Source organism: Halichoeres trimaculatus, unplaced genomic scaffold, assembly GCF_033239565.1.
Source record: "Halichoeres trimaculatus isolate MK-OKI-2021-1 unplaced genomic scaffold, fHalTri1.1 fHalTri1_scaffold_23, whole genome shotgun sequence".
Taxonomy (NCBI): Eukaryota; Metazoa; Chordata; class Actinopteri; order Labriformes; family Labridae; genus Halichoeres; species Halichoeres trimaculatus.
The window spans coordinates 11400091-11416223 of NW_027437201.1; the positions used below are offsets into that span (position 1 = coordinate 11400091).

Below are 16133 nucleotides of genomic sequence, written 5' to 3' on the forward strand. Positions count from 1 at the left end.
TTTGTGCAAGTTGCTATAATTTTAAACACAACTCTGTACGTTCTGTCATGTAAACGTGCACACACACACACACACACTCAGAGCCAGTAAGAGAGTGTGACATCCCCACTGCACACCTACCTACAAGACCGCATCTAACAATGAATCATTTTGGTCATGAGCTGTCAATATACACATTAGTCTGTGACCGGGACCTGTAACACACCATCTGACCGGTGTGTCATATCCTCTGTGGGGCCAGGTCCAAGTCATGACACAAAGACATAAACAACCTCAACAACGAGATAATGGACATACTGTGACACTATTTGGTAGCAGATGTGTGGTTTAGCGTTAAATCACCAAATAAACTTCTCCATCCATCTGCTTGCTGTCGAGGAACTGATCTGCATAATTATGCAAGACCATTTAGTAACCATGGTAACATTTATTGCACATCAGTATGTGAAAGGGGGATTTTCCAGATGCAGTGCATCAGAGGAAAAAGATGTTAAACAGATGGATGCTGCAGTTTTTCATCAATACTATCTAATGCATATTATTACAGTATAATACTCTCCATCTTATTGCTTTATCAAGTTTTGTATGACTTGACATATATGGTCCAGCTGCCATCATGAACGGTAAGTCATATAATCGATAATTCATTCATGAGCTCCTGAGAGGAGATCAATGAGCCTGACAGTCACATTAGAGTGCAGCATGACCTACTCCGAGCCGGTTCAAAAGAGGTTTTTCCAGGGGTGGAAGTAACAGATTACGTTTACTCCAGTTACTGTAATTGATTAGCACTTTTGTGAACTTGTGACAGCAGGGTTTTAGCCTGGTTTAGATGGTCAAGTTCTGAAGCTTACATGAATCAAAGGAAATTGAAGCTTGATGATTTATTCAATACAACAATTAGTGATTTGATTTTGAAAACCAAAGCAGCTATCCTCATTAGGAATCATATGGAATGATAGATATGTTTAGAATAGGTCAGGATCAAATTCAAATTGAGAGGTAAGGCACAAAAAGGCTCAGGTCCAGTAGATGTACAGTAATTTAAAGGCCGCTGTAAACCTCCAAATCCTCCATCCTCATTACTTATTCTTCTCGGAGAGGTTAATCATCCCACCTGTCTTTCTCATATCTCCACCTGAAATAGAAACCCTCTCACTGCACGACCTGAGTGACATGAAATATTACTGTGTCAAGCCAGGGAGGTCTGTCGAGGAGACGCTACTTTGTTCTCTTCTCCACACACTGAAAGACATGTTACCCCTGTGTTTATTCTTTTTAAGTTTCACTCTGTTTAGGTCATGGACACCTGCTGACACACCAGCTGCTTCTTACATTGAACTCAGATACTACTCAAATACTTTCATTTTGGGTTCTTAGTGAAATAACTCATTAATACGGGTAAATAATAAAATGAGATCATACGGATTGGTGCAGCAATGACATGGTTGTGTCAGGGTCTTGCTAACCCCATCAGGATTATTATTCTTACAGCCGTATGAGTGATGCTGTCATAGCACATGTGAACAGCACTCTGATACTTTTATTCTCAAAGTGAGGAGATGGGATATTAGCAGTTTGCATAAACTGGTTGATTTATACTAGAAATACACCAATTGATCAATGCTGATTTCCTTAATTTTGGGGGATCGGTGATTGGCCCATCCTCACATATGAAACTGTTCTTTTATACCTCTGGGAAGGTCTGACAGCCAGCCATTGTTGCTTTTTGCTTTTTTTTTTTTTTTTTTACTGTTCAATGATTTTCAATAAAATAAGATTGGAACATGTAGGGTGTATGCTATCATTTATAAAAAATGAAAATCGGTATCGGCAGGTCAGGCTTTTTAAAGATTGGTGATCGGTGATCGGCCAGAAAATTGTGATCGGTGCACCCCTAATTTATACTATTAAACACTAAACTTAGCAGTCTGATGTTGTTTATCTTATTGAAATGATGGGCTCACATTTGCCTCACGTTTGTGCATTCAAATTTCTCTCCTGCTCTGTATTGCACAACGCAGAGATTCACTCACAAACACACACACACACGGACACACACACACAGAAAGAGAAAGAAAGAGAAAGAAAGAGGCGAGCGCATTCCTTGTAGCAGACAGTCGGAAACAAGTAATATAAAACAAATTTCTGCCTATTTGTGTTCTAAGTGCCAACTTTGTTGCAGTGCCCCATGTGCCCGCAGCAGACACCGCCTCCCCCACCCTGGAGCGGTTATGTATGCAGGGAAGTGATGTTTCGAGATGACACAATGACGTGTCCCTGAAATGGCTCTTTGCTGATTGAAAACCTAACTGCTTCTTAAAAAGAACGTGATTTGAACCAATTAATGATGCGTTCATTTGTACTCAGAAGTCGTAATTCCAAAGTTCCAAGTGGGAAGGCCCTGCTGGAACACCCCCGAGGTTGGATTTTTCCGACTTGTAAGTCAAAGCACCTACACCACCCCTGAGTTCCCAGTATGAGTTCAGGGGTAAACAGAAATTAAGCTCCTGTCATACTCTTTTATTTTAGAATTTCTGAATAGTGTTGTTCGCAATAAATCAGCTGTTTATATAGTAATATTCAATGTTTATATACAGAAATACTGCTGTTAAGGCAAGTTTTTTCCGACTGGGCAACTGGAACGCTCCCAACTTCCCAGTTCTGAGTAGGAATGGAATGCAGAATAAGCGCTAGCACCAGCACTAAATGAGCACTGGTGGAAAAGGCGTAAATTAGAGGCCCACCTTGGGATTCAAACTGGTAACCTTCTTACTGTGAGGCAGTACAATGAGGGGTGGGGCTTACAATCACAACAGCGGGAAAACATGAAGGCAGGATGTGTCTTAAAAGAGAAGAGACGTGACTACAAAACAAAAGAGGTTTTTACAAGACATAGGACATAAACACATGCTTAGATTTCAGGTGTCAGGTGCAGCATCACTGAATATGTTTTCCTATCTATATTTCACCACACTGAGAGGCTCAGCTTTAAACTGTTAATCGAGCATGTGGTCGTGTAAGTGTAATAAGTAAACTGTACCAAATGGGACCACTTGATTGAATTGTGTCATTAGCGGTCGAGCTCTCTTAAGCTGCACATCATGTCACCTTGATAAGACCTGAAATCTGCTCTGCATTGAGAGGAGTCTCTCAGTGACAGCTGAAAGACAGAGCCGTTCACCTACATATGCAGGTCTGTCTTGGCCTCTTCTGATCTCACAACCATTATGCAATGGAATTACAAGCGACATAAGATCAACAGCAATCAGCATACCATAATACACCTACACATACAGAGTGCTCCAGTTTCCTGCCTCATTGCTCAGAAGCCTGCCACTGCTGCTATGATGTTTAATGATATAACACGATGTTACTGTCTAACCCGGACTCTGGAACTGCCTGTTCAGTTGGCATTATCCAACTCGTGTTGGTCTAATGTCTTCAGCGAGGGATGAAAGCTTGATTAGTCTGGTCATTAACTTGACAAGAAGGGAGGGAAGGAACGTGGGGAGGATGCAGAGGCTCTGTCTGTAACTCCATATAGAAACTGTACATCCATATATTTGGTTATATAACAGCCGTGACTGATCCAAGCTAGAGAAAAGAAATGCATACCATAGCAAATAGGGGCCGTGTTTCAATAAACGCCAGAAGAAAAATTAAATGGGCTTTTACAAAAATAGACCAGAAAAACATGCAATTAACTGTGGCCAACAACAGAAACCAAATATGGAAAATTCTGCATAGTTTTTTCTTCCTTCCTCGGCTCATTTCCTCTCTACTAATACATTTAATTACAGTGAATGCTACCTGAATACATGCCTGGAAACAAACATTATTCACATGTTTATTTCTTAAGGATAATAGCGTATGCTTTATAATCTGCGTACAGCTAATTATCCTTTTATTGCAAGCAGATTTGTAACACAATAACAGAGCTGAAATCAGGGTGGGGACACTCAAACACAAGATGACAGATGTTGTAGCATAATGAGGGAATTTGTCGCCATTGGAGAGAGAAAATGACAGGAAGCAGTTCAGTGATAAAAGATGAAGAGAAAGGGACAGCTGAGGATGAAGGCAAAGAAAACTGGTCAGGGGTCTGACAAGAAGACAAGAAGAAAGAGGGTAGATAAATAAAGAACAAAAGGGGAAGACAGATTTGGGTTCGGCACTCCAGATCTCCAGCTGAGACACTCGGAGGCCTCAAAACTCCTAATGATTCTGTACTGGCTTAAGCTGCTCCAGAAAATAGGGTGTAAGAAGCAACTGGCAGTGTTTCAGTGATAAAATCCATCTTACAAGTGGAAAGACTTAAATTTGAATATCAGCCTGAAGTGGAGTCAGTCAAAGAGTGTATAACATGCCAGTCCTCTGGTCAGATTTGTCCTAATTAGCTGCTCAGAGTGATTTGAGCTGGCAGACAGCTTGCTTGGAAGGGTTCCCGCTGCTTTCATTGAACTTAAGAGTAGTTTTCCACAGACACTCCTACCAGAGGCTGCTGTTTGATTATTCTGATCTCTTCAATCAGGTAGAAAACAAGGTTTGATGGTGTATGAGGTTGTCAGATGATCAGATAAACACTCCTAATAATAAAGACTGCTGTATCTGTAATGAAAGGTGGCGTAGTTACCTTAAAACCCCCAAACTAAGAAACCACATTTAGTTAAGAGACTATAAGGAACTTTTCAGACTCAACCTCCGCTAACTAAATTATAATAACCTGACAATAATACCCAGTTTATATTGCTCCTCCATTATAGGTAAGTGGCACTTCATGGTGAACAAGTGGAAAAATTAAATCCCAAAGGGAGGTGAAGGGTAGCCTCTGCCTCTCATCGACTTAAGTCACCAACAAATTGGCACGAAAAACATAAGAAGTCCCTCAGATTCAACAGTTGGGAGCACTACCAATGTAAATTTGAGCGTTTCAATTAACAGTCATGGTAAATCATTAGTATTCTAGTATAACTAAAGGTTTCTAATGAAGGTTATGTTGAGAAAATGGTACTTTTTTAAGAATAAACATTGCTGTTGCCGGGATTGCAGGACAGGATCCAAGTTTAAAATATCCCTTCTCTTGAGCTCACCAATTTAGCATGCTAGCATAAACTGTTAACTAATTTTTGCCTCAGAATTCACTTATGAGACTCATAGTAGCCAATTTTGCCTCTGTGTTTTCCAATAATACTAGTAGGACACACAATTTTTAGCCAGAACATCATGATGTTCACAGGCACTTACATTTTTCCTTTTATTTTTTATTAATGCTAATTGAAACTAAATATTGGCCACGATTTGGGCCAATGATGCTAAGGGAAACTAACATTTGTGCCACAGTATCAATCAGTGACACTCACAGGAACTTAAAAAAATTGCAACAGTAACACCAGTGACACTGTTGCAATTGGAGGTGGCATTTTTATTGTGATGTTTGTCAATGATGCTAATGGAAACTAAAATTTTGGTCACAGTATTCACCATTGATGCTTGCAAACACTAACATTTTTGCCATAGTGTTTAACCAATGACACACATGGAAACAAACCAAGTGTTTTCCTGTTTTGCTACTTGGGGCAAATGTTTGCCATGACGTGTACCAGTGATGCTAACGAAAACATACATTTTTGCTAAGATGTTTGCTAATGATGCTAATGGACACAGACATTGTTGGCAACAGTTTGTGTGACTAGTTGGCTTTCTGCTCATCATACAGAATTACCATTGTCAACTGTTTTTTTTTTCCAGGGTTACTGACCAATCAGAATCAAGCACACAGCTTAGTGGTTAAGAATTAAAAAGACAGCTTTTAGCATTAGCATTTAGCGAATGGCTCTACCTGGTGTTGTTCAAATAGCTGGTGTAAGACTACAGTGTGAGCAGAAATATCCACACTTGGTTGACAAAACAAGTGATTGTCAACTTTCTCACTTGTAAATAGTTTATTCAAATATTATATTATTGTTTTCCTGGATTTTTGGTCATGTGTTGTATCTGAGCTGTAGTTTGCGTAGTATGGAACACTCAAGTGGTCACAAGTGTCTCTGAATGTGTCATCACTGACTAAGCAGCCAGATCCTTCACACATATGCAGATTAGTCAGAACACCGTGTACACATACTCAGTCTGGGTTCTCACGTTATTGACCTCCTGACTTAGAAAAAGTGTCACAGATTAGTGTGTCGTGGTCAATAGAAGTGCCAGAATGACTGTAAATGGTGCTGACTGCGATGGCCTCAGACAGTAGTCTAGTGTGTGCCTCTTAAGAAGTTTGTACAGTACTGTGTGTGTGTGAGAATGTTAAAGAAATTACAGCTGGAGCCTTTTTCCTCAAACCTGTTTCTCTCCCTTTTCTGTGAGACAATCAATTTTTGATGCATGCTTGTGTTTGTGTACCCATTTACTCTAATTGGTCTACTTTGCAGTGAAACTATTAATATTCCAGCAGCGCCTGGGAAAGTGATTATCCTGCACAAGTCAATATCATGTCCAAATGGGGGACAAACACATGCTGAAGCTGGAGCAAAAAAAATCGATAAGCCTAATTAATTTAGCACATTTGGCCACTTTACCCAGTTTGAAATGAATAAATGAGATGGCTTGCAGTTTCAACTCCACACGCTGCTCCCAATTTAGTATGAGTTTTGCTGATATAACTCCCCACAGCATCTCAGCTTGGCCAACCCCGGTCAGATTCAAATCGTGTGACTGGATTTGATTGAGCTTGCCAGGTGCAGGGCAGATATGGGAATAAGTGCTCCTTGAGCCTCCTCTAAATGTACATTTTGTGCCGGAGGAAAAAGAATAATGTTTAGTGTATTAACAAAGTTGGGGCTGATCTGGGATTGGCCGGTCACAGCGTCTCTCCTGAAGTTGTTTGATCTCAATCGTTATGACAGAGACACGATGCAGGGATACTTTTCTTCTTACTGAAGTTTGGATTCTAACTTGTGCTGTCTCTGTCCATGTGTCAGCCTACTTTAAAATGAGAGCGCTTCACTGCTGCTTGATAGCTTCACAGACACACAAAGGCCTCACATTGACACTTTCAGCCAAAAGCAATTCACCATGAGTGTGTTGATTCAGAGCATGTGTTGTCCATGTGGGAATCGAACTCCTGACACAGGTCCACACGGATGACCCAGATATCTTCAATTACATTTCTTGCAGCTAGAGTCAATACAGAGACTTGCTGACTTAGTGCCAGCAGTCTCTACCCAAGCTGAACTAAACTTGTACAGAACAAAAAAGTACCAGACCAATATATTCAAATGAGTTAAAAAAAAAAAAAAAGATGTACAAAATACATGCAGAACAAAGTCGCCCTCTCATAGAGATTTTATTGATTGTTTCCATGGAGAGATGACTACAGTTTCATCTTACTGTGAAGAATATTTAACTTACTAAATCTCTAAATAACATGAGAGAAAATTCTCAATCAAAAGGAAACCCAGGTTTGATTCCAGGTCCTGCAGTCCAACTTTCCCTTTGTACTTTGGTTAAATATTTCAAGAGGGGCTATTTTGGGTTTTATTTTCCAGGCTTTTTACTGACACCCTGGTGCCTCTGGTGGTAGCTCAACATGATTTACAGCTGAAAATAAAAGAAAAAAGATAAGGAGATAGAGATAAAGTTTAAGGAAACACATAAACCAGGGAAGCTACTCCTGACATGTACAGTGTGGGAAGAAGGAAAGACCAGTACTCGGGACTGGTTTCATAACCAAAAAACACAGGGAGGATAAGCTCCCGCTGGGAAGCGTCCAGCCCAAGTGATGTTACTAAAGTTCAGATTTTATTAATAACAGTTGAGCCTTAACAAAAACAAAGTGGTTTCACATCAACACTCCAAAAGGTGTGTTGTCTGTTGAGTCTCTGGCTGTTTTCTGGCCAAACCGCCTACTATGTAAATGTAGTATGGAGTAAACACTACATACTACCTACTGCTTTTTCTTTAAGTATGTAGTATGACTGCTCTGTTGGGTCTTTTTGTTGTATACTACTCTGGTTTCCGGTTTCAGAAGAGGAGCTACGGATGATTTTATTTTGCCTTTATTATAGATGTACAAAGCAATATTTGGGCAGATCTAAGCATTTTAGTTATTTTGTTAATCAAATCACAGCAGAATCATTATACTTGATTTCTAATCTTACACCAAAAGTTACATCACTTACTGAATATAAATCTGAAAGGGATTTTAGTTTTTTACAGCTGATGGAAAAAACACTTCTATATAATCCACGTATGGTTTAAAAAGTGAATTGGTGATTTATATGGACTTTAATGAATTTGTAGAAGTAAACACCTCTTTTACAACTGGAAGTGAAAAGATTTACTGGTGTTTCTTCGCATCACTTCACTCCTATCTCATGGACTTTCTAACGTTAGTGTTGTGTTGTAATTATAATGCTGGCTCATTCCAGTAGATGGCGGTAATTCACCAAAATCTGTCACCCGCATTGACAGACAGCGTTGGCGCTGTGCATTGTGGGAAAAAATATGCCAGGTAGACTGGTCTGTTGCATACTAAGAAATTTTCCCGGATCAGTAGGACATCCGAGATTTTTAGTATGCTGCAGATTTTGCAATTATTCGCATACTACCTACTACACACTGAATTTCTGCCAAAATAGTAAGCACTGCTAGTGCAGTAGACGGTTTGGAAAACAGCCTCTGTCTTAGCATTCTAGCGCGTCTGGTGCATCAATCCCCACTTCCTTCACAGCTGAAGCCACTTTTCTAGATTATAGTGATGTCTTACAGGGAACCAAGCTCCTGCTCCAGGAATGATGCATTCAAAGACGTAAGACAACACAGTGACTCCTCCACACCACCTATCCAAACACTCTTTTTCTGTTATGAAACCAGTCCATAAGGTACTTACTATATCGAAGAAAGAAATAGAAATATGAAAAAGAGAAACACCAGGTGAAATTCTTCCACCGTCTTCCACCATTAAAAAAACAGATTTTATCATTAAATGCGAAGAAGAGCTTATCAGAAATGTGATAAACAAATTAAAAGCACAGATGTCTGAAAACTCCAACACAAGATGTATTTGAACCCTAATATTTTCCACTTCTGTCAGCTGCCATCAGCCACCAAAAAGACTGATGACAGCTGTCTTTTTCACCATTTAATCTAAAAATACAACTCGACAGCAGCCACTAGAAGTCTCTGCCCCTATCACAGAATAATGGCACAAGCGTCAGGTGGGAGGTCAGTGTGTCTGAGTGAAGACGTGCTTCAGAAGAAAACAAAGAGAAAGCGTATAAGTCAAGACATTCACTCCGCTTTTCATTTCCTCCCTTTGACAAGTGCCTCTCATTCATCTTCACGGCGAGCAGATAAGACTGAGGGATCAGGGGTTCACATGTTGTGAAGACGGTCGCCACGACAACCAGGCCAATGATGTCACCAAGTGGCTCAGGTTGTATCCTCTTGTGATGTAAGAAGACTTGACATCATCATAAGATCAGGGATTGCTGTAAATTATTTTCTTTTTTTGTCGTATTAGAGAAGTTTTCGACTCCTTCAGGACGGTAACAAAGCAGTGAGAGCTGGACTCAAGCAGTGGGCTTTTATCAAAGCAGTACTCAGCAATAACACAGGGTTATGTCTTATTTTAGCCTTCTTGATATTTAAACATGAGAAGAAAAGATTTAATAAAGCAGTGAGTTTATGAGGTTCAACAAAAGCTGCAGTCATTAGCATGTTCATTCTCCACTCTGAGTTCATGCTCTTAACATCTAGGAGGATGCAGAGTGCCCCGAAGTGAACATCAATCCATCAATCCTTCTATTATCCTTTCATTCATATATTTTAATCCCTTCATCTGGGATCAGGTCACAAAGGCAGCAGTCTAAGCAGAAGGATGTTAAGCAAGTGGTATAAATTTGTAAAACAGAAAAATTTCCCACCCAATTTAAATTCATCTTTGTATTTATTGACCGCATGATTTGGAAGCTTTAAGTAATGGTGATTCAGCAGCTTTCAGACATTTATATAAATCATAACCTCTAAAACAACATTACCAAGGTTGAGAAGATTGGCTGTATATAGAGTGGACAGCATGGCTTCACCATTTACCATTGTACGGTTCTGAAGCCTAAATACCCCTGTCACAGGTGCCGTTGAGCAGCCAGAGTCTGCGCAGTAGAGGCTATGAGAGAATCTGAGTGGAGCCAGGTGACAAAAATATTAATTATTTTTTTCTTTCGGAAGTCTAATCTCTTTTTGGCTCTCCCTCCCGACATTTTTTTACAATCCCCGAAAAAAAATATGCAAGAACGGCAGCTGTCAATCATTGTTAAATGCAATGTAGAGCCTTGTTTTTAGCCTCTTATAACTAATGAAAATAAAACTTTTCAGAAAAAAGAGGACCTGAATACAAGGCAGCTAAATAGTATCTCTAAATCACCACAACAATCAGATGCGAGAAACATTTCTTCCAGGTGTATTGATGTTTAAAAGTTTGACCACAGCCTTTCTGGAATGACTGGGGCAATGGATTTTTTGACCTGTGCTGCAGCTAGCCACAAGGGGGAGCAGTTTCTGTGGCAACCTCATTTTGAGCCGAGCAAGATGCCGTCCATTTTTTTTTCTCATCTTCTCACATAAACTGAGGCAATGGTAGAGGATGGCCTAAGATCAGGGGGGAAAAAATTACACGAATCTGTATTTCCCAGTTTTAAAAATCAAGAAAAGGAAAGGAACAAGAGACAAAAAAAAAGCAGAGTATGAAATTTATTGAAAATTTATTAAATTTTAATAAACTGTTCATTAGCTGGTCAAAAGTTTAAGACCATAGCCTTAAAAACTCAAATGTGCACAAAAATGTATATATATATATATTTTTAACTCATTTTCCTTCAAGCATTCACACAGTTATGACCTCTTATGGCAAGGGGCTTTCTTTCTGTATTTGAATGTGTCTGCTGTTGTTAAGAGTCATCTTAAATACCAATAGTCAAGTTGTTCCGTGCACATGAGATAACCTACCAAAGCCAAAAAAAAAACAAAAAAAATCTCTGACTTAAATTAATGCTTTTATTGCTGCTGACTGCAGCCCAGTTACCATCAGACGGCATCTGTGAGGGAAGGGCTTAAAGAGCCAAAAAATGTTTTGAAAAGCCACCTCTCCTCCCACGCCACAGGCCTCCTCATTCGGTCTTTGCAAGAGAGCACCAAACATGGGACACTAGATGGTGGAAGGAAGTTTTATTCTATGATGAGAAAAAAATGTAACCAGGACAGTCCTGATGGCTTCCAACATTACTGGCATGACAAGGAGATTAAGAGATCCAGGGGCATCAAATGGCGAATGCATCCCTCATGACTCATGGCTCAGGTATGTGCGGTTAATGACCGGGTCTCTCAAAAGGACAATGCCGCAGTTCACAATGCCTTGACCGTGTATGCCCTTTGTCAAGACACCTTCACCTCATGAAGCAACCATGAGGTGAGGGTGGCTCTGGAGCGTACAGTCAACTGGGGATTTATAAGAGCTCTAATGTGTTTGTTTTTGACCAATGTCAGGTTTTAAAGAAAGTAAAACTGAGGGGAAATATTTCGCTCTTGTCTCCAGATGCAGCATCATTGCTTTGTTTGAGATCTAAACGTTGATGATTAAAGTCACCAGATGTTGATGTAACTGTGTGCCTCTTCTCTCCCTAACAGAGACACTCCTCAGGCTAACGATGGTGGAGCCAAGACACCCCGCTCCAAAACGTCATCCCGCTTCCCTCGGCTGGGCCGCAACCGCAACCAGGAGGCCAGGCCCGAACCCCAGAGTGGAGACCTTTAACCCCCAGAGCCTTTGGACTAATTACCGCTTAAAAGTGGTTGAGTGAGAACTACAATGTTGCTGTGGCCAAATCCGGCCTGTGATGTGGTATCACAACATGTAAGGACATAGAAAGGGCATGACAGACCTTCAAAGCCTTACAGATTAATAAAGAAAGCTCCAGTGGAGGAGGGGGGTGGATGCACTGACATCACAGACATCTATTAGAGATGTGTGAATGTTCCCAGCTGAGTAAAGGATAAATGAATCTCCTGAGGCTGCCTAACAATGAACCCAATCATACAGCACCTCTTACCTCACTGAGAAACAACAAGACTCTGCTCACTGCACATAAACTCAGCCCGAGTCGATTATCTTTACACAGTGACATAAAAAGGACATTTGTCGTTCTGTTTTGCTTTTCAGTGAAAGTGTATCATGGTCACAGTGCCTACAGTGTTTTGTAGCTGCTTTCCTGCTCCAGGTAAGGAGGGGGTGGAAGAGAAGGGTGGATCAAAGTATCTTCATGGAGAATCAGCGTTGTTTCTCAGCTAATATGGTGCCATTATGTTTAAGGTGGATTTACAACCCCTGGTGTGGACCAACAGACAATGAGCATTTCACTGTTCTGCTTATTGTGATCACATCTCATACAGATAATCTAGAGTGTATCATACATGTTTGTCATTTTCAAAATCCTTATCATGATCATGTTGAAGAATAGGAGAAAATATCAGCTGATATAGGAAAATGTTTTAGGGACCGTGTGAAAATTATTGATGTAGTAAAATTAATATTTTACACCTTGATTAGGGAAATATACAAATATGACAAAAAGTCAGTCAAATTCAGTATTTCAATCTGACTATTAAAAATTGCAAAACTGTCAATACATGAAAGATTTTTGACAAAAGGTCAAATTTTTCCTCAAATAATTTTTCTACAGTCCCTTTCTGATATCATTCGACATGTGCTTCCTCATATCCACAGTTTACAGACAAGAAACGAAGGGACACACTTAATTTTACCATTTAACCAACATGTAAGTGGTGTCCTGGTTGATTTACTGTCAGCAGTATCACGTCAATGAACCTCTTCATCAAAGCTTGGTCAGCCGCAATGCTAGATTAAACACTTAAAGATTGTTTAACTAATGTGTCTTAACAGGATTTCTTGCCGCGCTAAGTTGCAAATGAATGTTTTAACCACGACTAAACACTTGAAGAAAGAGCTGCTTGTTAGGGTGTACGGAGAGGGCTGCAGAGCATCAAGTGTGTGTAAAACAGAAGCTCATGCATATGTATGGCTCAGCCAAGAGGAGACACAGACGGCGTTCAAACGAGGAGCGATTGTGTCGGAAGGCTTTCAGAAAACTTGAATCAAAGGGTCGGCTTTGCAAAATGGTAAACACTGTTCTGGCTGCATGTGGGGGGGTTGATCAAACACGCTTTGTTGGTTTTGATGAAGCTGGAAAAGTGACCCTCACAGGTATACGACTAGTGGTTAGAACTGTGATGTGTTGTTTGGAAACTCTCACAGGGGGTTCTTTCAAAGGGGTTTTATCCTGCTACCCTGAAGTCTTCAACAGAGATGGTTCTGTCGGTGGTGAATATGTGGTGAGCTGGTAGACAGAAAATCTGTATGGGGAGAAAATAAAGCATCAACAATTTTTAGAAAAATTTAAAGAGTTCCCAAGCTGCAGAGAAAAAAAAAAAACTCTTGTGATCGCAGGATATTTTTGCGTGGGTATGAGAAATTTTTATCATTAGTATGAGAATCTTTTACATGCTAACTGTAAAGGAGCGTCTTCTTTCCTGACATATAATGCACTTTTCTTGGTGTTTGCAATCTTTCATAAATGAATTTAATTACAGATCAATACTGCTTTATCTCCTGTGCCGAAACTTAAATCTTCAAAATCCTATTTTAGGTTGACTTTCTGAAAAAAATTAAGCGGTCAGGGCGTGCAATCAAAACCAAAACCTCCCTTTTACAGGGTCAGGTGACTCATTATAAAAGATAAGTAGTAATGCACTTGCTGGTTTCAAGTGCACATGGAAATCTTTCTGGTGATCACAGGAAACTTCCTTAAGTGTTTCTTTGAACAACATTCTCATGCCAACAGAAACTTTCAATGTACATGGATTACTATTTTGTGAGCACAGTAATCTTTTTCGCCACCAGGAGAACTTTGGCATGCAATGGAAAACTTTCAGGAAACCTTTTCTCCTTCCAGAGAACTTTCTCAGCAGTTGGAGAACTACTTCTTACTTGCTAGAAATTTTCCAATGTACACAAAAAGTGTTCTTTTGTTTTGAGGCAAGCTTTATGGTCGGCCAGAAACTTTTTCAGGGGCATGGATAATTTTTGTAAGACAAAAGAGCTTTGTTATGCCCAAGCATAGGAAACTTTCTCGTCAACCTAAAAAGCGCTTTCTTGTGAATACGTAAAAATGTCAACTTCCTCTTGCTTACAAAATAGTTTACCATGTCTCCTGGAAACTTTCTCATAAACACGCAATAACATCTTGTGATCACAACAAATTTCCTTATTAACACAGGAACCTTCCCTTTTCTTCCTAATTTCCTTTCCATATCTCTTAAGAGGGGCTGTAGCATTTAACTCCAATGTGAACCGCTTTTTTTTGCAGGTACTCCCTGAAATACATGCAATGCAAAAATGACAAGAAATGTAGTCTTTCTGTTTCATTAAAGCCCACATTTTGCTCTGATACATTACCACAGTCAAATTTGTAATATTTAAAGTGTAGCACTGCCTTGTATGCATTTTAAAAACTCAGCCCACTGTATCTGACCGTGGCCTGTTCCGCTCTGTAACATGATAGTCTGTTGATCATAACAAACATCCTTTTCAGAAAAAAGACTTTTACAGTAAAGGTTAGGGTTGGTGTGTCTCTTGGGGCGGTCTACTTTCTCTGCACAAATATTCATTTCATACAGTAATTATGCACAGTTGAGATTTTTGTCAACTAGTTGAATTGTCTTCATGCTTGGGTCTGTTCTTTCATTGTTCAATAGAAAACTGTTGGCGATGGTTTGTGGGAACTGATGAACAGATGAGGGTTGCTCACATGGATTTAAACAGTACAGTGTTTGAAATATTCCATTCAATAAACTTTGCAGATGTTTTGAAAGAAATGAAGCATTCAACATGTTTTGTAAACTGCGATAAATTTAACGTTTTATGTGAGGGCCTGTGTCCATTGATGGTTGAGTTTTTGTCAATGCAGTGCAGCAGCTTCAAAAAACACTCAGTGTCTGCTGTATTTTCATTTTTTAGTTATGTTTTTTGTGGTTTTTATGCTGTTTTTTTAAGTGGATGGGACAGCTGGTAGAGTACAAAACCAGAAGAGAAAGGGTTTGTTTGCTTTGGCTTGTGTACATGGGGTGCATGATGTAGCTACTAGGGCCAAACTTGCACCCTGGTGACTGCCAATTTTTTGTTGCTACAATCAAACTCACTCAGTTTGAAATAGTTCCACTCTTAGAAAACTACTTTTCAAAGTAACTTCTTTATCATACACCAATAAAATTCAAGACAGGGCAGGACTTGCGAAAAATGGTATAGTGGACACAGGCCCTTAACTCCTGAAACTTTTGTTCCTATCTGCTTCCGTATTGACAAATTTTTTTTAACCAGAATTTTTTTAGTCTTCTTGTGAAGAACCGGACATCTCTGTTTTTTTTTTCTTTTGTTTTTTTTTTTTTTCATTTTATTATTAAAACTAGACCAGAAAGAGGATATGTAGGGCAGAACTATGACAAGATATTTGTCTAGGATAAAGCTCCCCTCCACAGATCAGGCTGTATGCTCTGCCTCCCTCAACTCCCTCAGTTTTTGCAAATTTTAAAGTAGAGAAAATGGGGAATATGATATGTAAGAAAGTAGGCTGAAAGAGCAGAGCTAGGATAAGAAGGCTTGTTAGAGACAAGGTTTACCTTTAGTAGGGCAAGCTGGATATTCCACCTCCCCAACTTCCTCATTTTTTGGCTTAAGGGAGAAAGAAAGAAAGAAAGAAAGAAAGAAAGAAAGAAAGAAAGATGTGAATTCATATCTTAAGACTCATGCATGTGAAAGTCCTTTTTTCAAGTCATGATATACACTTGAAAGCTTACATTTTACTCTAATAATCCAATACAGATCACCATGAAAATTCTTTGTTCGTCAAAATTTTTAACCTCCACTGCTCTATTGACCAGCCCCTGAGTTTCATTCAAACCATCCAGCCCAGATTAGGATAGACTGTTTTCCTCCTCACTAGGTAATCTGTACAAGGTTGCCTGACAGGGAATGGTGAGGACATACAAAATGCTCATTGTCCATT

At 39.6% G+C, this 16133-nt stretch overlaps 1 protein-coding gene across 2 annotated transcripts in view; it reads left to right on the plus strand.

Moving 5' to 3' along the window:
• The window catches only part of snx29 (sorting nexin 29), a 184891-nt gene extending 169966 nt beyond the window's left edge, over positions 1–14925 (plus strand). For both annotated transcript variants that reach the window (XM_074663546.1, XM_074663547.1), the window contains exon 21: positions 11683–14925. In XM_074663546.1, the coding sequence (XP_074519647.1) occupies positions 11683–11809 (127 nt within the window). In that variant the 3' untranslated portion in view covers positions 11810–14925. The remainder of the gene's footprint in view (positions 1–11682) is intronic.
• Positions 14926–16133: the final 1208 nt, after the last annotated feature.